At 50.4% G+C, this 22,655-nt stretch overlaps 1 protein-coding gene across 1 annotated transcript; it reads left to right on the top strand.

Moving 5' to 3' along the window:
- Positions 1 to 2,214: 2,214 nt before the first annotated feature.
- Positions 2,215 to 10,790, top strand: LOC311428264 (uncharacterized protein; the record flags this gene model as incomplete). The annotated part of the gene is made up of 3 exons (XM_084539795.1): positions 2,215 to 3,108; positions 3,197 to 3,281; positions 9,829 to 10,790. 3 exons carry the CDS (start codon positions 2,215 to 2,217, stop codon positions 10,788 to 10,790), a joined length of 1,941 nt encoding a protein of 646 aa, XP_084395921.1.
- Between the last annotated feature and the right edge of the window lie 11,865 nt (positions 10,791 to 22,655).

Below are 22,655 nucleotides of genomic sequence, written 5' to 3'. Positions count from 1 at the left end.
ATCCAAGACAGCCAGAATGGCTTCACTAAAGGCAAATCATGCCTGACCAATCTGCTGGTTTTCTACAATGAACTGACTGCATCAGTTGACAAAAGAAGACTGACTGATGCCATCTACATGGACTTCTGTAAGGCATTTGACATGGTCCCACATGACATCCTTGTCTCCAAATTGGAGAATCCATCCTGGTCCAAATGTCTGGACTAGAAACTTATCCTCAACATGCTCTAGGAGTCTCTTGAATTGCTTGAATGTTGAACCAGTCAGTGGGTAAGGAATTGGCTTGAAGGTCACACCAAGAGAGTGGTGGTCAATGGCTCCATCTCCAAGTTGGAGGCAGGTGAAGAGAGGTTTACCTCGGGGGTCTCTCCAAGGACTGGGACTATTGAAAATCTTTATCAATGAAATAGACAGTGGGGTTGAGTGCACCATCAGCAAGTTTGCAGATGACATCAAGCTGAGAGTGCAGTTGATTGAACAGAAGGAAGAGAAGCCATTCAAAGGGAGCTGGACAAGCTTGGGAAGTGGGCCCAATGTTAACATAATGATGTTCAACAAGTCCAAATGCAAGATTCTGCACCTGGACCAGGGCAACCTCAGCCATGAGTACAGACTGGGAGAAGAAATCGTTGAGAGCAGCTCTGCAGAGAAAGGTCACTCATGGAACAAATACTTTTTCAGATATGAGGTACGATAGTGCTGGAAAAGAGTTTCTTTCCTTAGTGGAGGGAAATAATATTAGTGATCGTTTCAGTCTGCTTCAGGCTGGATTCCCCTGAAGGCCCAGGGACTTGTCAAGAGCTCCCTGTGCTGTTAAGCTGGGCCAGCCTCCTGAGGCCAAGGGGAGCTCCTGCCAAGTGGGCAGTGCTGTAGAGAGACAGCTCTGCCCAGGAGCAGCTCCTCTGCACAGCACAGCAGCGGGGCTGGGGGCACTGCCTGCAGGGGACAAGGGCAGCTGAGAGAAGGGAGGGAGATGTTAAAGGCAGTGTGGAGGGGGGATGCTGAGAGCTCAGTGTGGGAGAAATCTTCACAGCCCTGAACAGGGTAAGTCTCTGGCTGCAGGGCAGCACAGCTGTTGTTCCTGGTGCCATCTCCAGATTTGCAGACAAATCCTACAGCCTGTGGAGCTTTCAGGGCGACTCTCAGAGCTTCTTTGGATTAGATGAGAATAACAAGGTCCAAAGCAGGAATTCCCTGCCACAGCTGTCAGAGGGACAGGACTCGAGGGTTTCTTCTCACAGGGCTGGCTGCAGGCTGTGCAGCCAGTGTGCAGGCAGGGGTGTCCAGGGCTGTGGTTCAGAGCAGGGTCCCTGCTGTGTCCCAGGGGATGTGTGCTGGGGCAGGGCCTCTGCTGCCTGCCAGGCTCAGCACTCAGCCTGCCCGGGGAGCTGCCCAGGACACTGCGGGGAGAAGCTGCAGTTGGAAGGAGCTCCCGCAGCAGGGAAGGGCAGGGCAACATCCTTCTGGTGCTCAGAGGCTGCCTGGGCAGGCTGGTTACAGCTCCACAACATCCCCAGGGAATCTTTCAGGGAGATTCTTGAAACGGAAGAGAAATGCCTGCACTAGAAGTAGGGAAGACACTCTCCTGGGTCTCTACTTTCAATTTCCTGCCCTGAAGGACTTGCAGGACAGGTCAGAGCTGCTGTATATCTGCTGAACATGAAGAGATATTCCTGGACAGTTCTCTGGGACAGGAGGTGTGTGCAGAACAAAGCTGAGCACACATCAGGTGGGATAGGGTCTGTGAGCAATGGCAGGGAGGAGATGTGGGAACAGGGAAGGAGCTGCCAGCAGGGAGAGCTCCAGGCAGCAGAGACCTGGGCAGGGAGCGAGAGGGAGCTGCTGCCTGAAACACCAAGGGAGGTGATTTTCAAGCACTCCCTGCCAGGCCTGCAGTGCAGGCCCCTTCTCTGCAGCAACCCCCTGCTCTCCTCTGTCACCCAGCACAGCCTCTGCCCTCAGGGGCTTTAGGGCATGAGCCACCTCCTCTTCAACTGGACCTTCAGAGGAGGAGAGGAGCCTGTGTCCTGCAAGGTGATACATAACGATGAGGCTAAGAGTACCTGCCCTGCAGTGTCACTTCCATAGCTGAAATGCAAGGTCAGAGAACGGTGATTTCTGTGAGAGAATCAGGGGAGTTTGTTCAGAGAAGTTTCAGTATCTCATCTCTGTGTTTTTTTTTTTTTTTTTTTTTTTTTGTCCCAGAGACAGCAAATGTCCAACAGCAGCTTCCCCACTGAGTTCCTCCTCCTGCCATTTGCAGACACACGTGAGCTGCAGCTCCTGCACTTCGGGCTCTTCCTGGGCATCTACCTGGCTGCCCTCCTGGGCAACGGCCTCATCCTCACAGCCGTGGCCTGCAACCGCCACCTCCACACCCCCATGTACTTCTTCCTCCTCAACCTCGCCCTCATCGACATGGGCTCCATCTCCACCACTGTCCCCAAAGCCATGGCCAACTACTTCTGGGACATCAGGGTCATTTCCTATGCAGGTTGTGCCACACAGGTCTTTTTCTTCGTTGCCTTTGTCACAACAGAGTTTTCTCTTCTCATCATCATGGCCTATGACCGCTACATTGCCATCTGCAAACCCCTGCACTACAGGACAATAATGGACAGCAGGACTTGTGTCAACATGGCAGCAGCTGTCTGGGGCAGTGGCTTTCTCAATGCTGTCCTGCAAACTGCCAATACCTTTTCCCTACCCCTCTGCCAAGGCAATGCCCTGGACCAGTTCTTCTGTGAAATTCCCCAGATCCTCAAGCTCTCCTGCTCAGACACCTACCTAAGAGAAGTTCAGCTTCTTGTGGTATGTGCCTGTTTATTTTTTGTGTGTTTTGTTTTCTTTGTGCTATCCTATGTGCAGATCTTCAGGTCAGTGCTGAGGATCCCCTCGGAGCAGAGCAGGCACAAAGCCTTTTCCACGTGTCTCCCTCACCTGGCTGTCGTCTCCCTGTTTCTTACTACTGTCACATTTGCCTACCTGAAGCCTCCCTCCATCTTTTCCTCATCCCTAAATCTTTTGTTGGCAGTTCTGTACTCGGTGGTGCCTCCAGCAGTGAACCCCCTCATCTACAGCATGAGGAACCAGGAAATGAAGGATGCAGTTTGGAAAATGATGATGTGGATTTTTTTCAGTACTCATAAAGATCCCTTCACTCTCCAGTAATGAACCCCAGTACATCCCCTTCCAGGACTGTGTTTTGGTTGCTCTTATTCTTGTTCTTATTGTTATCATCACCATCATCATCATCGTCATCATCAGCAGCATCACTATGAGTTCTTGTGCACCTTGCATTCCTACATGTGTTTGCATTTCTCCCATCCCGCTTTCCACTCCACCCCCCGCTATAAATGAATGAACCTATTCTGTCTCATATGGAGGCTGTATAAATGTGCATCTAACACTGTGAGTCAGTGAAGACTCTCTCATGACATCTCTGTAATAAAACAGAATTACCCCAGTGCAATGCCTGAAGACTGGGCTTTCCTTCCCAAACCACTGCCAAGAATAGGCCCAAAGGATTGCTCCACACAAGCATCTGTTCCTGTTTCAGTTCTGGAGATAATGGCTCATTGTCACATTGTGACCTGCCAGAGACCAAGGGCTAGATTTAACACTCACCCATGGGTCTCTACTGACAGCAGAGGCAGTGAATGGTCACTGCATTACATAGCCAGGGCTGTTCCCGTATGTGACCCGTAGGTGATGAACTTCAGGAGGGAAATCTGGAGCTGCCTGCAGAGACCAGGGTACCTCCAGGGAAAGTGGAGCCTGTGACTGCAGCCCTTCAGAAAGTGAGAGATCTCCCACTGTGGGCTCAGCCACAGGGAAAGAACTAAAGCCTGGTATTCACTGGGAACCTGTGACTCTGCAGTCTCAGAGAAGAGAGTGGGCACCCAGCAGGCAGAGAGGAGGGAAGCTGGTCAGTGATTCACTTCCCCCTTTGTGAAGTACCTCTGTCTGGTCCAGCCCAGTGATCCGGACCTGGCTGAGTCTGCTTCCCACCCTGACCAGCATGGCCATGCAAACTCATTCCACAGCACCACAACCCATTTGCTCTGCACAACAGCACCAACAGCTTGGCAAACACTTGTGGGGAGCATGGGAATGGCCATTCCCCACTGCCCAAAGGGAGATGATCTTTGAAATTTGACCAGCTCCATCCTTCTGCTGGCATCAGTGTCTATACTAGGGGAACAGCCATCAAGACAGTAGATCATCACTGGGTCATGGGCACACAGATTTTCAAAACCCAGTTGCAGAAAGCACTGACTAACACAATCGACCTGTAGAGCTATCACTACTCAGAGAAAATGATGGTAATGAACATCTCCAGAGGTCCCTTCTGACTCGGGGAAGAAGGTGTTGGACTCTACTGTCAGAATGTGTGACAATCCTGTGTTTTAATCATCAACCAATGTAACAGAAGATTCCAAGAGATTCTGCAACAATAGAAACAGTGACTTAGTTAAAGGTTTGAGAATGGCAAGGTTCTTTAGGTCACTAATAGAAAGGCCACTTTCTGTGGCAAAGTGACATGCTTAGTAAATTAGGGAAAGGCTGTGGATGTGGTATACCTTGATTTCAATAAGGCTTTCGACACTGTTTCCCACAGCATTCTTATGAAGGAACAAGCTACCCATGGCTTGGACTGGTGTATGCTTCTCTGGATTAAAAACTGGCTGGATAGCCAGGCCCAAGGAGTCATGGTGAATGGAGTTAAATCCAGCTGGAGGCCGGTCACTAGTGGAGTCCCCCAGGGCTGAGTATTACTGCCATTTCTCTTCAATATCTTTATTGAAGATCTGGATGAAGGGATCAAGTGCACCCTCATTAAGTTTGAAGGTGACACATGTTAGGTACATGTCCTGATCTGCTCGAGGGTAGGAAGGCTCTGCAGGAGCATCTAGATAGGCTGGACAGATGGGCTGAGGCCAGCTGTATGAAGTTCAACAAGGCCAAGTGCCGGGTCCTGCACCTGGAGCACAACAACCCCAAGCAGCGCTACAGACTGGGAGATGAGTGGTTAGAAAGCTGCCTGGTAGAGAAGGACCTGGGAGTATTGGTGGATAGTCGGCTGAATATGAGCCAGCAGTGTGCTCAGGTGGCCAAGAAAGCCATCAACATCCTGGCTTGTATAAGAAGCAGTGTGGCCAGCAGGGCTAGGGAAATGATTGAACCCCTGTACTCAGCTCTGGTGAGGCCGCACCTCAAGTACTGTGTTCAGTTTTGGGCCCCTCGCTACAAGAAGGACATTGAGGTGCTCAAGAGAATCCAGAGAAGGGCAATGAAGCTGGTGAGGGGTCAGGAGAAGAAGTCTTACGAGGAGTGGCTGAGGGAGCTGGGCTTGTTCAGCCTGGAGAAAAGGAGGCTCAGGGGCAACCTTATCTCTCTCTAGAGGTACCTTAAAGGAGGCTGCAGCGAGGTGGGCATTGGTCTGTTCTCCCACGTGCCTGGTGATAGGACAAAGGGGAATGGGCTAAAGTTGTGCCAGAGGACGTTTAGCTTGGATATTAGGACAAACTTCTTTACTGAATAGGTTGTTAGACATTGGATGTATCAGTGTTAGGCATCAAGGTACTGGAGGTGTTTATAAGCTTCCCCTTGTCCCAGAGCAGTCTGGATCAGTCCATAGCAAATGGCAGAGCTGTGTATCCACCCCTGGGACAGTCAATTCTAGGTGTATTGGACACCCCTGATGTGAAAGTGAACTGTGGTCTTCACACTGCTGTCAAAGGGCTGGCTAAAAATGCATTAGTGATATCCATTGTGGCACACCACTTGGCTGCCTTTGACTCCAGCTCGTATTGCTGTTCTGGCATGTCCAGCATATCAGCACTCAGTGGTGGAGAGACTTCATTCAGGCCACAGTAGTCTACCATTAGTCTCAACTCAGCATTATACTTTCACCCTGGCCATATGGGACTATTAAAGTGTGAGTGAGTCTTGCTTGTCACTCCTTGGCTCTCCGGTTGATGATTTACTTTATGGATGGAATCAGGGAATCTCAGTTAGTGTAACAGTGTCTCAGGTGCACTATTGTGGTAGTGATGGACACCAGTTGTTTGTCAACCTTCATCAACCCCACAACAGAAGTGTCCTGTGAGAGACCAGGCAAGGCAGACAACTGTTTACTGTTCTGTCTCTAAGGCAGCTATGCCAAAAACCACTGGTACCTTTTTGAGTCTTTGAAGTTTCTTCTTCTGAGGCTGTCTATGCCAAGGATGCAGGGAGCCTCTAGGCCAGTCCCAATGGGGTGCTTTTGCCACTCTTTCCCAGTTAGACTCACTTCAGCCTCCAATACAGTTAACAGAAATACAGATGGGTTCTGCCCCCTTATAGCTTGATGATAATAGGGTACACTGTGCACTGGTGTCCACTAGAGCCTTATGGTTCTGTGGGTTGCAGATGCCAGGCCATTGAATCCACAGTGTAATATACCTAATTGTCCCCTTCCTCTCCTTGGCTTAAGGCAGGGTTCCTCTAGCCTTGCTCATGGTATTCATTACTGTGTCTTAGGGACTGTCTGATGGAAACTGGAGCAGCAATTTTCTGAGAAGAACCTCTTTTTGTGTGTGTTTTTCCTTGCAACTCACGTACCCATGCTCCTAGGGTCAAGGTAGATTTTCTATCCCATTTCCTCATGGCCTGTCCATGGTCAGATTGCAGGGAGGCATGTGGTGTGTACCCAATATATCCCCTTTCTTGAGCAGAGGGACGTTTACTGCTGATAGATGAACTATTGTTTCATAGAGGTGGGAAGGAAGCTACATTCTCTTTATGATGTTGGACCTCTTGGGAAAGTTTCTCCATAGCATTCTCTTGGAGTTGGTGAGCCTCTTGAGAAAGTTTCTCCTCAGACAATACAGAAGCCCATTGGAAAGAAGAGAGACTTTCATCATACTGCTGGAGTTGAGTAGCCAATTCATCCACTGTGGGTTTCACCTGACTTTCACATCCATTGTTTTCTTTTGCCTAGAGGAGCAACTGATACTGGCTTAGGCTGTTTCTCTTGGCCAGACATGGGGCCATCATATTGGCAGGAGTAGCTGCAGGGACTGTCACAGATGGAGTGTCACAGGAGCAGGAGTGGCTGCAGGGCCTGTTACAGGGGTTGAGGTCTCTGATGGGCCCGTGGCAAGAGTCACTGTGGCTGCAGGAATACTAAACAATTGTTTGACCTTAAACAAAAGCTGAAACACATTCATGAGACATAACAATAGGAAAATGTTGGTTTTACCATCCCAAGGATATTCAAAGCTTTGCAGAGCTATTGGGAGTACCCTGAAGGAGAAGGGGGAAGTGAAGGAGAAAGGGAGAGTTAACAAGTGGGGAAAAGTGTCCCCCTCTTGTCCTCTCCATGTCCCTGTCTAACACTTCTGGGGGCTGAGTATCAGGACAACGACTGGTGCTGCTGCTAAAGACTGAGGGAAAGAAAGCATTGAATACCTCAGCCTTTACCTCATCTCTTGTCACTATGTTTACCCCACCTACAATAAAGGATAAAGATTTTCCTTAATCTTCCTTTAAAGTATTTCTATAAAGAGTTTTGATTGTCTTTGACAGTAATAGATGGATTGAGCTCCAGCTGGGCACTGACACTTCTAATTTTGACCCTGCAGAGTATCATAACATTTATAACATCTGGACAAAATGACAGCACACACGAAAAGGAAGCACAGAAAAGCTGGAACCTAGCAGCCTGCAATTCCCTACCCTTCTGAGACTCTGTGTTGCAATTCCATTCAGCTGGTTACCTCTGTATTATCCAAACTTGCCTGCAAGTCCTGATGCTGATCTCTTGTCAGAGATAACACAATCACAGGAAGGTTGAACCGTCTGCCTGCAGACATTAACAGCTGACAGAATGGAGCGTCAGTGTGGGGGAGCCTTGAGAAACTGTATGGATTTGCCTACAGAAATCTCTTGACATTTACAAGGAGAAGAGTCTAGTCCTGCACCAGAGGAAGAGGAGCCCCACACATCAGGGCAGCCTGGGACCCTGCTGAGTGAGCAGTGCCCAGGAGGAAGAGGAGGGCCTGGGCACCACCATGGATGCCATACGACCAGTGGTGCCTGCTCACCATGAACCAGGCCAGATTCCTACAGAGCTGCCTTACAAGGAGCATGGCCACCAAGAAAATCTCAATTACCAGACTCGTCTCAGATCTGGTGAGACACCACATGGAAGAGGGTCTACAGCCAGCAGGGAAAGAGGTGGAGTTATGAGAGTCCCAAGGACTGCATGGTGTGGAATGGAACAAGGGCTGTGGCAAGGCTGAAAGTCCAAAGACAACCAAGTTCTTTGTGTCCATGGCTATGGCTGTTGTCAGTGTCACTGAGGCCTATGAGGAGGCAGCTTATCGCTAAAGTGCCAGGGCCTCATTGCCTCCTGACACCCAACCATGAACCAGGCAGAGGTCATACCACTGTCCTGCACTTGGCAATGCACATCCCCATCTCCTACTGTCCCGGAAAGAGCCCTGAGCAATGTGTAAAGAGAAAGGATCTCCCTTCCCAGAGGCCAGGGATCAAGGCTCAGCCTTTGTGCTTGGTGAAACATATCCAGTTTTTCCAAAGATCACTGTCAATTTCACATTGCCTTTGCCTCCTTGGCCTCACCACTTCCAATGTTTGTCTCTAACGAGCTCCAAGGGAGGCTATGTCAGTGCTGGCCCTTGGGGGGAAACTCCAGAAAACTTGCATCTGACTTGGACTTCTTGAGAGAGTTCTTCACTTTCCACTCAGTGCCTGAGGTTCATGAGCTCATCACCAAAGACACCAGAGGGGTGATTCCACTGTCTTGGGCTGGGCCTCTGCTGCTGAGCTGGGTCGGGCTCCTGGGACAGAGAGAGCTCCTGGCAAGAGGGCCCTGGTGCAGAGAGACAGCTCTGCCCAGGAGCAGCTCCTCTGCACAGTGCAGCAGGGCTGGGGGCTCTCACCACAGGTGGCATGGGGAGAGGACAGAAGAAGAGAGGGGCTGAAGGCAGTTGGGAGTGGGAGAATGCTGAGAGCTGACTGCAGGAGAAATCTCCGCAAGGTAAGTCTCTGGCTGCAGAGCCATGCAGCTGCAGGTCCTGGAAGGGTCTCCTGCTGGGTCTTGTTTCTGGGAGGGCAGTGGGCAATGCAGTAGGCTTTGAGAGTCCTGCTGGGTTGCACTGCAAGGGGAGGAAGTCTGGCAGAAGCCCCTCGGAGTGACCTAAGCCAGGTGCCCCCAGTCAGCCCAGAACACCCTGCCCTGGCTGGCCATGCAGAGCCCAGATGAGGAGAAGCTTCCAGACTCCTTCTAGCTGAGAGCTTCTCCTGGAGACAAGGTGAGGATTTGGTCCAGCTGCACTCGGACTGGGGCTTCTCTGCTCTAAGCTGTCTCCAGTTTCTTCTCAGGAAAACACCTGAGTGGGATTGTACTGCAGCTCACAGAGGGGTAATACAGGGCAGCTGAGAGCAGGACTGGTTGGCAGGTCTGCTCTGCTCAGTCTTCACCAAGGCACAGTCCTGTTGCCTCCTGGAACCCACAGGGTTTCACTAGGAGTGTACATGACCTGTCAGGCCATTCAACCGTCTCATACATCTCTTAAGCATTATAAGGGCAACTCTGATAAAATAAACCAATAAAATATCTGCAGCTCTGCTCATCATTCAGATGAGGTGTTTGCAACAGCACTGCAAAGCTCATGTCTTATTTGTGGACTGAACATGAGTTTCCCTTACTCTCCTCTTTCATTTCCAGTTTTTCTCATTTAATTCTGCTTTCTCTCTCTCTTTTTTTTTTTTTTCTTCTTTTTTTTTTTTTTTTTTTTTTTTCCTTCTTCTCTTCAACAGACAACTGGGTCCAATGTCAGCAAATGCCCAACATCACCTCTTTGAGTGAGTTCCTCCTGCTGGCATTTGCAGACACATGCAAGCTGCAGCTCCTGTACTTCGGGCTCTTCCTGGGCATCTACCTGGCTGCCCTCCTGGGCAACGGCCTCATCCTCACCGCTGTAGCCTGTGACCATCACCTCCACACCCCCATGCACTTCTTCCTTCTCAACCTCGCCCTCCTTGACCTGAGCTGCATCTCCACCACTCTGCCCAAAGCCATGGCCAATTCTCTCTGGGACACCAGGGCCATCTCCTATCAAGGATCTGCTGCACAGGTCTTTCTTTTTCCTTTCTTTCTCACAGCAGAGTATTCCATGCTTACTGTCATGTCTTACGACCGCTACATTGCCATCTGCAAGCCCCTGCACTACGGGAGCCTCCTGGGCAGCAGAGCTTGTGCCCAGATGGCAGCAGCTGCCTGGGCCAGTGGCTTTCTCAATGCTGTCCTGCACACGGCCAATACCTTTTCCCTTCCCCTCTGCCAAGGCAATGCTGTGGACCAGTTCTTCTGTGAAGTCCCCCAGATCCTCAAGCTCTCCTGCTCAGATGCCTACCTCAGAGAAGTTGGGGCTCTTGCGTTTAGTTTTTCTTTAGCATTTGGGTGTTTTGTTTTCATTGTGGTGTCCTATGTGCAGATCTTCAGGGCTGTGCTTAGGATGCCCTCTGAGCAGGGCCGACACAAAGCCTTTTCCATGTGCCTCCCTCACCTGGCCGTGGTCTCCCTCTTTGTCAGCACAGCCTTTTTTGCCTACCTGAAGCCACCCTCCATCTCTTCCCCATCCCTGGACCTTGTGGTGTCACTTCTGTACTCGGTGGTACCTCCAGCAGTGAACCCCCTCATCTGCAGCATGAGGAACCAGGAGCTCAAGGATGCAGTGAGAAAACTGTTTCTATATGTGCTTCTCAAGCATAAGTACTGATACCATAATTGTGATTCATATCACAACGTTTTTCTCATTAGCAACACTACCATAATATAACCATTAATAATAACCCTGTCAAGATGTTTGAGAAACTGAGGTGCCAATTTTCATATTATTTTGTGCATTATTCTTTTCATAAATTTTGATATTGTTTGAAATGGTCTTATTATTTACATGTATACTTCCTCTTAATTAATTTGACTAAATCTTCTAATTTACCTAAAAAACTAGGCTTCCAGTGTACATAAAGACAATAAAGAATCCATCAGAAATTCATTGATCTCATCTGCCATCTCTTGCCATCAGCTCTGGAGCTTGGAGAGTAGCCCCAGCACACAGGAGGGGCTCAGGAGCCCTCGGGGCTGCCCCTCACTGCCTGCTGGGCTCTGCCTTCCTGGGTCGGGGCTGCTGCTTCCCTGGAACCATGGCCATGGCCAGCAGCAGGACATGGCCTTTTCACTGCTGCTCTCTTTTGGCTTCCACATTGTTCCTCTGTGCTCTTGCATTTCTCTTAGCCCCCAGATCTCATGTATCTTGGTGACAGTCCTGTTGTCTCTGCAGTGGCATCCCTGTGGCTGTGGGCAGCAGCAGGCAATGTGCAGCCCTGGGTCACAGCTGGCCTCCCTGCTAGCACCACAGTAACAAAAAGGGCTGCTCAGGGCAAACCCAGAAGCCTGGACACCTCTTCCAAAGCTGCTGTAAGACATACAGCCAGGGAGTTACTCCCTGGTTTTCTGTTTTCTGTGATTTTTCCCAGAGTGAAGGACACAGGCTGAAAGTCCCAGCATGGTCTGTGAGGAACCAAGGGCTGGACCAAGAGCTCCCTTTGTGGTGGCACATGCCCAAGCAGACAACAACTGGTCTTGGACTCATCTACATTGGAATGTGTCCCTGCAGTGGGGCAGATAGCCAATGCCTGCCTGGAGAGGAATCTGGAGCTGCCAGATGGCAGGGGAACCCAGGGAAAATGTGCTTATTGGATAGTGATTAGAACCTCATAAAAGGAGTAACCAAGAAGAGTCTGGGAAAGGAAAAGGAAAATGTGAGGTGTCCAGGGGCTAAGGAAGACTCTGCAATTCCTGCTGAGGTGGTGAAGAGCCAGCAGGTGAAGGCCCATAAGAGTAATTGAGGACACCCACCTTGAAGCCTGCCTCATGGGCCAGGTCTGATATAGCACTCACCTTCCCTTTGTGCCCTTAGAGACATCCCATGGCCCTACCAAGCATGGCCCTATAGTTCTGAGCCATCAGGGGAGCTGGAAGGGGGCTCAGCAGCAGAGATCCCCATGGAGTTGGGGCTGATGACCACCTGGAGAAGAATGGGTGTGTCGGAGTCCTCCAGGGGACCCTGGGCACCACAGCCTGCTGGATCTGCAGAGCAGAATCGCCAGCTCAGGACCCTCCATTTCCTGAGCCATGGCTGGTCCCAGCCTGGGGGCTTCTGGGGAGGCCCAGAGCCACCTTTGTCCTAGCAGCTGTGGTGCCTTGTGAGAGGCTGCAGCTGTGGTGGCCATGCCCAGAGCCCTACAGCAGCCTGTGGTGGGCACTGCCCTGGGGCTAGCCCATACTGGGCTGATGGGCTGGGCTGCTGGGGTAGGCTGGGAAGAGGGCAGGGTGGTGGGGCGAGGTGGGCAGGGGCTGGACTGCGATGGGCAGTGCCCGGTACAAGGCAACAGCAGCATCAGGGAGCAGTGGGAGCACGCAGGGGAGGGCTCCCAGCAGGGCTTGGTGCTGCAAAGCCAGGGATGCGCAAAGGGAGCCCAGAGGTGCAGGGGAGAGGAGGCCGCTCTGGGCATTTGCTGGCCTGGGCAGAACAGGAAGGTGGCCCAGGGCATTTGTCCCCTCACCATGGCCTGCCAGAACCTGCAAGGTGGTCATGGAGTGTCCAGGGCCAGGCTCTGCACTGTGGCAGTGAGTCCTGCCTGTCCTCGTCCTGACACGCTCCGTGCGGTGGCTGCAGCAGAGGAGACCCCTAGCCAGTCCCTGCATGAGCCTCTGCCCCCCGCTTTGCCCTAGCCCTCTCCAGCAGCATCCTTGCTGCTCTCTGATGCACACCAGGACCTCCCAGTGCATGCCAGCCAGCACATCTGCTGAGGGCCAGTGCAGCTGCTGCAGGGGCAGGGAGCTCAGCATGGCACATGCAGCCACCTGCGCCTGGGCCTGCCTCTCCCCTTAGCCTCGGCCCCGGCCTTGTCTCTGCTGGCAGGAGGGCTCTTGGCATGTGCTCCCTGGCCTCCCCTCACCTGCACACAGCTGCTGCCCACTCAGGCTGCTGCCACAAACTTGTTCTCACAAGCAGCACCACCCGTTGGGCTGCTCTCCTGCTTCACTGCCTTAACTCCTTGTCTCTGCTGGGCCCCCTCATTGACACCCAAATGTGTCCCTTGGCTGTTGGCTCCATCTGTCCTGCCCCACAGGATGGTATATATGGGGTGGGACATGTTACTTTTACATGTGGAAGTGTTTATGTAATCCTAATTCGTGATGGCACAAAACAACAGTTCTTTCACCAGTGATCTACATCCTTCTTCAGGTGAATTTTCAGGATCTATATTCATCACAGGAGAAGAAATATTGATGGTCACGAGCACTTGCATTTTACTGCTTTCTCCATCATGCTGTATTCCCTCATCTTCCAAGCACTTCCACCCATCTAGAAATAAACAATCCCTGTTGAATGTCCCTTTTCCAGCTGCCTGTCTGGACCTATGCACTTCCCATGGTTCTCCTGCTTCTTCCTCCCCTTACTCTTTGATCATTCAGACCACTCTCACTGACCCAGTTGCTGCTTTGAGATTCATTGAGTTCAAGCTTGCCCATCAATTAGCAGTCTGCCTAATGGTTTCTGTAGCAAGCTCCTCATCATTTATCACTGAATTAAAATCATATGGAATAATACTAATCTTAATACCTATAATTTCTTATCAATCAGTATAAAATACTTAATCTACAGTCATCCTTTTGTGAAGATAAGCCAGTGAAGTAAACCTGACTGGAGACATACAAGATGAGGAGCTTGCTTTGCTGTTTGGAAAATTGCTGCATGTTTTCTTGTTGTTTGTTTTAAAATAAGGAAAAACCCTTCTGTGTGCAGCCAGGTTTCTAAGGAAAGCAGGTGGGAGCTTGTGCAAAGGGGCTGTATCATCCATCTGCAGACTTCAGTGCAGAAGTCTGGTGTGAGGGAAAGTGATGCAAGCGCCAGGTGGCCAATGAGAGAAATGTCAGGGTTGGGGTGGTGAGGAGCAAGGTTGTCCGTACATTGTCAGACCTCAAAAGGCTGCTTTCCCTCCCTTTGGACGTCTCCATAGGGGAAGTGCTAGATTAATATCAATTGAAGAAAGATACTCAAAACTGAAATGCAACAAAATCCACCCTTTAAAATGAGAGGAGACATTTATTAGGTGCTTTTTGAAATCTTCCTCCTTAACTACACTATGAAATCTCTCCAATTAGTTCTCCAACTCTTGAATACTTGAATAACACTATGAAAGACATATGGTTCCTTAGGTGTTTCTGCATTTTAATGAGTTCCATGGTGGATTCTGGTGCTCTGTCTGTGAATGTCAGGTACTGAGAGGAGAATGATGCAATTGGTTGAGAAAGTCAAGTCCGAAGGAAAAGCTGAAGTGACTTGGAGTATTAATGGGCCCCACTGAGGGCTGTTACCAAGAGATTCTCCTCAGGGACTTGTTAGGGCAGATAATTGGAGGCCATGATTACAGATAGGCAAAGCACTGTGCTGAGAAAAGTCTGGGTTTATTGTGCTGAAGTAAAAGGGCCAGGTCCTGACTCCAGCTACTGGGTGGGGAGATCCTGCACCCCCACGTCTTGCTCAGCGCTCTTGCTGGGGGTCTGTGGGATATGGTGGGTAGTGTGATGCCAGGAGAACAATGGTATGACACCTCCCTGCCTCTGCACAGGGTCTCAAGAAAGCAATGAGCCCCCTTGCAATGACTGTACCTCATCTCCTCATAGGCTCTATCCAAGGGGACAAAAATATCAGGGCTGCTGGTGCCTTCTCTTCTTGCCAGCACCCACCTCCTTGTCACCTCCAGACTTCCCTGTGCTGCCCCACACCTTGTCCAGTTTCCCTGATGGCTGCAGATACCCATCTCTGTTCACCACCTTGCTCACATCCTGGCATTCCTCTGGTTTCACCAATGTCTTGTGAACCCTCACCAGCTGTTCCTTCAAACACAAAGCCATAATCTGATCAAAGACACTCTTTGGGTGACCTCTAGCACCACAGCACAACCCTTTGAGGGACATTTATTCTTCTTCATTGCCAGTGCTAACCTTCCAAGGTGCATTTTCTGGCAGGTTTTACTCTCCTGCTCTTTCCTACTACCAAAGAAAGCTCCATCAGTGTGGAAACCACTCCTAAAGTAGGCATCCCAACCCAATGGCCTTCTTGTGGCCCGTCAACTAACCAGACAGCAGTCACCTCACCAGCATCTTCTAAGATGTCCATCTGCTGACCTTACAGCTTTTTCTGTAGACACAACCAAGCCTTGTGCCTGCTGCTGTCCAGTCATGGACTCAAGTAGAAGGGACAGGACAACCCATATGTGGGCCTTCTTTCTGTATGGATCCTTCTGGGTATGTGGGCAGAGGGGATCCCACAGTCAGCATGCCAACCAAGTGCCTTCTGTTGGCCTTCCAGGACAACTGTCAGATGTCAGCTGAAAAGTACACATCCCAGGTAGAAGTGTGACCTGTCAGCTGCTTCAGACAGAAGTGACCTCACAGTCCCTTTCCGTGACATGTTCCTGCTGCTGCCCTATCAACTGCAGAGATAGAAGTGACCTCATAGTCACTTCCACAGTCACATTCCTCCACCTGGACTCCCACAACGACATCACTTTATTTGTTCATCCCTTAATCCTTACTCAAAGGCTCTCAACTTTGCCATCACCAACTTGAAGTTCAACACAGTGCTAGTGTGGAACCTGCTTTGTGTTAAGGGAAGGAATCAGGGTGAGCAAGAGAGGAAAGGTAATGGAAAGGGGTTATGGACTAATTTTGGATTCAAGGGATATTGTGGTCAAAATGAGAGAAGTGGATTCCTGTCAGCGTGTAGAGTGGCATTTAGATGTAGGTATTAATGTAACAGGTTAAAAAAGGGTAAGGGCCTCACATGACTGCTTTAAGTCAGCTTTATGGTGGGATCAACATTTCCTGAATATTCTTACCTCTCCAAAATTGTTACCTTCTGCTATCCAAGCTCTTCTTTCCTCTCCCAAATCTCACATCTCTCCTGGCCAGGCTCCTCCTGCCTTCCCCATATCAGTCATCTTCTTAGGGGCAGCTTTCTGATGGCTTTCATGAACTCGAGAGTATCTGTCTCACCTCTGTTGGCTACTCTGTTCCTGAGAAAGAAGCAGCTCCTAAGGCAGCATGGAGAAGGACACAAAGGCTGTCAGAGCACCCCGTGCAATGTGCCCTGGAGGTCTGCAACACCACAAAAGTGCGCTTCCTGCCTACATGTTTTGGTTCCAGAATGATTCCTATGGACCCAGGGTAACTTTTTCCCTCCCCTCATGAAGGCTTTGTGTTCCCCCAGCCATCTCAGAGGCAGTGGCCCCCTCTGTGTCAAAAACTGAATGCAGAACTGAAGGATGAATTAGGCAAAAGCTGAAACTTCTGACATGACAACACCTCTTCAAGACCTCTTCCTCTATGGGGCCTGCCAGGGACTTAGGAAGAGAGGATCTCAGAAACTATGTGCAAAGCAGGTGCATCTGCTGGCTTGTCATGGAGACCACCAGAGGTGAGCCTAAAGGCACAGATCCCAGCCAGGAGTCAAGGGATGACCTGTCAGCTACTTCAGAAAGAAGTCAACTCACAGGCTGTTTAACAGCCATTTGCTTCCTACTGGACTTTCTGGACTTACTGAAGTTTCTGAGGCACCACTGCCCTCGTAATACCATACTTATAAAACACTCCCTTCTTGGGCCAGAATCTGCCCAGGTGGAAGTGAGCTGGTTGTGATCCTTCCAGCCCATGGCACTGCTGCAGGACTCCCAGCCTCTCTGACGCACAGCAGCTAGTTCCACCAGATCATCCCCCTTCCACCAGATCAGGGGGATGAGTACCCAGAGAACGACTGGTCTTGCTGCTAAAGACTGAGGCGAAGAAGGCATTAAGCACCTCAGTCTTTTCCTCATCTCTTGTCACTAAGTTTCCCCCCACATCCGGTAAAGGATGGAGATTCTCCTTAGTCCTCCTTTTTGTGTTTCTGTATTTATAAAAACATTTTCTGTTATCTTTAACAGCAGTAGCCAGAGTGAGCTCCAGATGAGCTTTGGCCTTTCTAATTTTGTCCCTGCACAGTCTCATGACATCCTGATAGCCCTCCTGAGAGGCCTACCCTCTTTTCAAATGTCCTAAACCCTCTTTTTCTTCCTAAACTCTAGCAGCAACTCTCTGTTCAGCCAAGCCAGTCTTCTTCCACATTGGCTCGTCTTTGGGCACATAAGGACAGACTGCTCCTGAGCCTTTAAGATTTCCTTCTTCAAGAGTGCCCAGCTTTGCTGGACTCCTCTGCCCTTCAGAACTGCCTCCCAAGAGACTCTGCCAACCAGTGTCCTGAAGAGCTCAAGGTCTGCCCTCTGGGAGTCTAAGACTGGTTTTACGATCCCTCTCCTGACTTCACCAAGAATGGAGAACTCTAACATTTCGCGGTCACTCTGCCCAAGCCAGCTCCCAAGCACAACATTTCCCACCAGTCCTTCTCTGTTTGTGAAGAGAAGGTCTAGCATGGCACCTCCCCTGGTAGGCTCACTAACCAGCTGCGTCAGGAAGCTTTCTTCCACTCTCTCCAGAAACCTCCTGGACTTCTTCTTCTGAGCTGTAATGCTTTTCAAGGATATATCTGTGAAGTTGAAGTCCCCCATGAGAACAAGCACTGATGATTTTGCAACTTTTGCCAGCTGCCTGTAGAATTCCTCATCTGTCTCCTCATCGTGGTTTGGTAGTCTCTAAGATATCCCCACCAGGATGCCTGCCTTGTTGGCCTTCCTGCTGACCCTATCCCACAGGGACTCAACATTATCATTCTCAGCCTCGAGTTTCACAACATCAAAACACTTTCTAATATAGAGCTATGCCACCACTCCTTCTGTGCTGCCTGTCCCTTCTGAAGAGCTTATAGCCAGACATTGCAGTACTCTAGTCATGGGAGTGCTCCCACCAAGTTTCAGTGATGGCAACCAAGTCATAGCTTGCCTTTTGTTTCTTTGCTATTGAACAATGGCTAGAGCTATATTATAATGGACATGCATCAATAAAATCTCTGTTTATGGCCCAGAGGAATTTGGCACTTGAAACATCACTCAAATGTCACCATGGCACCTCCAATGTCACCTGGTGTCTGCATCTGAACAGCTCCCTTCTGCTCTCTGTTGCCATTCAATATGCTGTGAGCTGAGACAGGCAGCTGACATGCAGCTGCCTGGTTTGTGCCCACCTGAACCAGGTCAAGAGGAATCCCAACTCGTGTGGGTTGTGTGTGGAATGGGAGAGGAAGCTGAGCCCCATTCTAGCCTCTGGACAGCAAATAAAGAAGTAGATGCCTTGTTTTACTCAGTTGAAACACTTCCGTCAGCAGGGGGAAGGCAGGTCCCTCCCTGTCCTTGCATGGCTGTTCTGCCTAAAACCACGACAGGGAAAAGTGATTCTTGGACCTCATAGTTTTTCTGTATGAGGAATAACAGTGCTGGAATAGTTTCCTTCTGAAGTAGTGGGAGGGAACATCAGTGATTACTTCAGTTGATTCCCCTGGAGGCCCAAGGACTTGTCAAGAGCTCCCTGTGCTGATGAGCTGGGCTGGGCTCCTGGGCCCAAGGGGAGCTCCTGGCAAATGGGAAGCACTGCAGAGAGACAGCTCTGCCCAGGAGCAGCTCCTCTGCACAGCACAGCAGCAGAGCTGGGGACACTGCCTGCAGGGGACAAGGGCAGCTGAGAGAAGGGAGGGAGATGTTAAAGGCAGTGTGGAGGGGGGATGCTGAGAGCTCACTGCAGGAGAAATCTTCAGAGCCCTGAACAGGGTAAGTCTGTGGCTGCAGGGCAACACAGCTGTTGTTCCTGGTGCCATCTCCAGATTTGCTGGCAAATCCCTCAACCTATGGGAGCTTTCAGGAGGACTCTCAGTGTTTGGATAAGAGGAGAACGACAAGCTCCGGAACAGTGATTATCTGCCATAAATTACTGAAGGACAGGACATGATGTTTCTTTCTCACAGGGCTGGCTGCAGCCAGGTTGCAGTCAGGGGTGTCCAGGGCTGTGGTGCAGAGCAGGGTCCCTGCTGTGCCCCAGGAGCTGTGTGCTGGGGGAGAGCCTCTGCTGCCTGCCAGGCTCAGCACTCAGCCTGCCTGGGGAGCTGCCCAGGGCACTGCAGGGAGAAGCTGTAGGTGGAAGGAGCACCCCCTCCCCTGGCAGGGCAGGCAGGGCAGGGTCCTGCTGTTGCCCAAACGCTGCTTCCTGGGGTAGGCAGCTCTCAGCTCTACAGCACCCCCAGGGCATCTCTGGCGGTGATTCTTGACAAGATGGACCAACTCCTGCACTATCTGCATGGAAGGCACTCTCTAGAGTTTCTTCTTTCATTTTCCTGACCTGAAGAGCAGTCAGGAGAACACTAATGGAGTTGTCTGGTTGTGTCAGTCAGTGAGGCTGTTAGATTATTCCACTGAAAGAGATCTGTAGGTCTGTGAGGAATCTCACAGTTTTCCTCCACACTCTATAACCCTACATAGTTCATTGTTTTGTGACAGATTTTTAGATGTCCTTCTCAGCACCTAAAACACTGAGACACCTGTGGCCAGTGGGCACCTGAAATCCATCCCCACTGGTTTTCAGCAGACGCTGTAGGGTAGTACTGACTCTGGCTGAGCCCACAGAGGATCTGTCTGGTCCCTCTACACCCTTAGGAAATAAAACTGAGCGCTAGATGCAGGAGCACATCTTCCTCAAAGGGAAGGAATAGTCTGCCTTGCTGAGGAGGTTTCGATGAAACATAACATGTAACTATAGGTATTGCTCAGAGAAATATCTCTAACTTGGCTCTGTGCAGAGGTGGAGGAGAGAAGAGTCCTGGCACAGCAGCATTGCCAGGGAGCCTGAGGGCTTGGTCTGTCCTGAGGTGCTCTCTTTCACCTCGCACACTCTCCTTCAGAGCCCTTCTCTTGCTGTGAGTTCTGATTGCTTTTGTTGCTTGCTCATTGTGCTGCTGTGGGGAAGTCCTTTGTCCACAGGCCAGGGTCTCTAACACAGCTCCGTACCAGCACCTCCAGCATGAAAGGGGATCTGGCACTGAGGGCAGTGCCTGAAGGCTCAGCTCTTCTCCCACATCTCATCTCATGGATATTGCAAAGGAACGGACTCAAAGGAGGCTCCTTGCTTTGCTTGTTTCTCTGTGGGCTCAGGGCGACGAGATCAGCTGATCACCAAGGATCAGCTTTTAGGCAGGGAGGGCTGATTTCGGAATTGCCTGCTGGTGTCTGGCACCCATAGAGATGGTGACTTCTCTTGTCTGTATCCACAGCATGCAATAGGTGTGAAAGTGGGCAGGTGTCAGGGAAGTGCAAGTCACCAGGAGAGCCCAGGGGATTGGCAGGGACAGTGTGTGCCAGGGAGTCAGCAGGACATGGAGCCCACAGAGCATGAGCATGTCCAAGGTGGAGCCACCCAGAGGTAAGATGCTAAACCTGGGATGGAACAGGCAAAGGAGAGCTCTGCAACTGCAGGGAACACAGCAAGCATAGAGAAAGCAGTCTGCTGAATTAGTTGTTAAACCTCTGGTGAAATTTCAAAGACTAGATTGAATGAATCACCCCAAAATGTCTCTGCCATTGAAAATGAGTTGGACTCAATGAGCTTTGTGTGTCTCTTCTACAAGGGGAAGGCGAGGAGGTGAGGTAATTTGCAGATGTCAGCAGCAGGGACACTGCCACTGCCCTCCACTTTTCCACTTGCTGCTTTGGGGGCATTCCAGCCTGGGCTGCTCTGCTGGGCTTGGCTGGGGAGAGGACAGGGAGGTGTGGAGAGCTGGGGAGGGTCTGGGCTGTGCTGGTCTCCTGGCAAAGACAAGGAGGAGCAGCAGAGCAGGGGCTGGGCTGGGCCCTCTTTCTCTGGACACCCTGGCAGATGCTGCCCCAGGGCAATGGTCCCAGAGCAGCCCCTCACAAAGACCATTCCCAGCACTGGGCTCTTGACCCAGCTCACACAGGTGGTTTGTTTCTACATGGAAGGACACCAAATGACTACATAAGGAATCCACGCCTGCCCTGTCTAAATGAGACGGCCCATAGTATTGGTGCAGTGAGATGAGCCTGAGTGAACACAAGTGCCAGAAACTATTCCCTAAGGCTGCTATCATGTGGACAGACAGAGTCTCAAGGTCCCCTCTCTTTAGAGGTATGGTCTCCTGGGAAACCAGCTAAATAAAGCAAAATTAGACATCATGACTTTCACATCAACTCCTCTGTAGAGTTCTCACCATTTTCCTAAAATTCATTTCTTGATTCATTTTTCCACACAGAGATGGGCATTTCCTTCAGGATGCACTGGTATTGCTAAATGCTACATGGGGAAACATGAGGGACTGTGCAGGGCATCCCCTGCACCCACTGCTCCTGGGGGGGGAGGACGTAGCCTGGGAAGAGACCTCCTGAGCACAACTACTCCTTGTAGCCCTGTGGATGCTGGCTGTGAGGTCACTTTTGTCCCAGCCCCTGGCTGGCCAACAGCAGAGAGGCAGAGCCTCCGAGGTCATAAAGGCCATTAGAAAGCTGCCCCCGGCAAGATGACATTTATGGGAGGCCAGGGGAAGGCCAGGAAAATAAAGTGGCAGATTGGTGGAGAGAAGACTGAAGTGGCTAAGAGAAAGGAAAGATTTGGAAGAGAGAAAAGGGTTTCAGGTAAGGGTGCTGATGCTGGAAAATATTCAAGTTTGGCAATATTTCTTACTTGCAACCTTAGGACATACATGTAGTTCTACCCAAAATGCCATCCCTCACCCTGAACAAATCCACTGCTCTAATCCCCAGCATCAAATCCTACCTTGAACTCAAACTCCAAACACATCTCCTGTTACCATTAGTCTTAACCTATTGATCACCCTTATCTCAGGCCTTTAATTTCTATTATTAAATTCACAGTTTTAATAGCAGCCCTTATCCCCAAACAAAGCAGATAATAAAACCGTAACCAAAAATCTAGCCCATACCTTAAACAGTAACTGGCTACCCAAAGCAGAACACCAAAGCCTCCCTCTAAGACTCTGACAAATCCCTAAACCTGGAAAGCAAGATCTAATCCCTAGACCCTAACTTGAAGACCTAACTCCCAAATCCCTGCACTCTGATCATGTAATCAAATCAGGTTGGCCCCAAGAGGCTGATATAGATCTGGCCAGGTCATAGGGCTCAAGGAGATGGGTGGGGATGTTCTTCTGAGGTAGGTCACCTGTGCCTCAGGATCTCAAGAGGAGGCCCATGGCTATGCAGGTGGGTGTTGGAGTATTGTGCCTAAGGGCCTGATAGGCCGCCTTCAGGCACATGGCTGGTGTATCATAGAATGATAGAATATCCCGAGTTGGAAGGGACCCATAAGGATCATTGAGCTCAACTACTGGCACCACACAAGTCTACCCAAAAATTCAGACCATATGACTGAGAGCACTGTCCAAACCCTTCTTAAACTTCAGCAGGCTTGGTGCCGTGACTATGTCCATGGGGAGCCTGTTCCAGTGGGCGACCACTGAAAACAATAAAATAATAAACAAAGAAAATAATTCGGTGCCTGCCCCTCCATTCTCCCTCATGAGGAAGCTGTAGACCACGATGAGGTCTCCCCTCAGCCTCCT

This window comes from Aythya ferina, assembly GCF_964211825.1.
Source record: "Aythya ferina genome assembly, contig: HAP1_SCAFFOLD_37, whole genome shotgun sequence".
In the NCBI taxonomy this organism is placed as follows: Eukaryota; Metazoa; Chordata; class Aves; order Anseriformes; family Anatidae; genus Aythya; species Aythya ferina.
The sequence above is the reverse complement of the archived record's forward strand: the minus strand, read 5'-3'. Positions and strand labels throughout refer to the sequence as shown.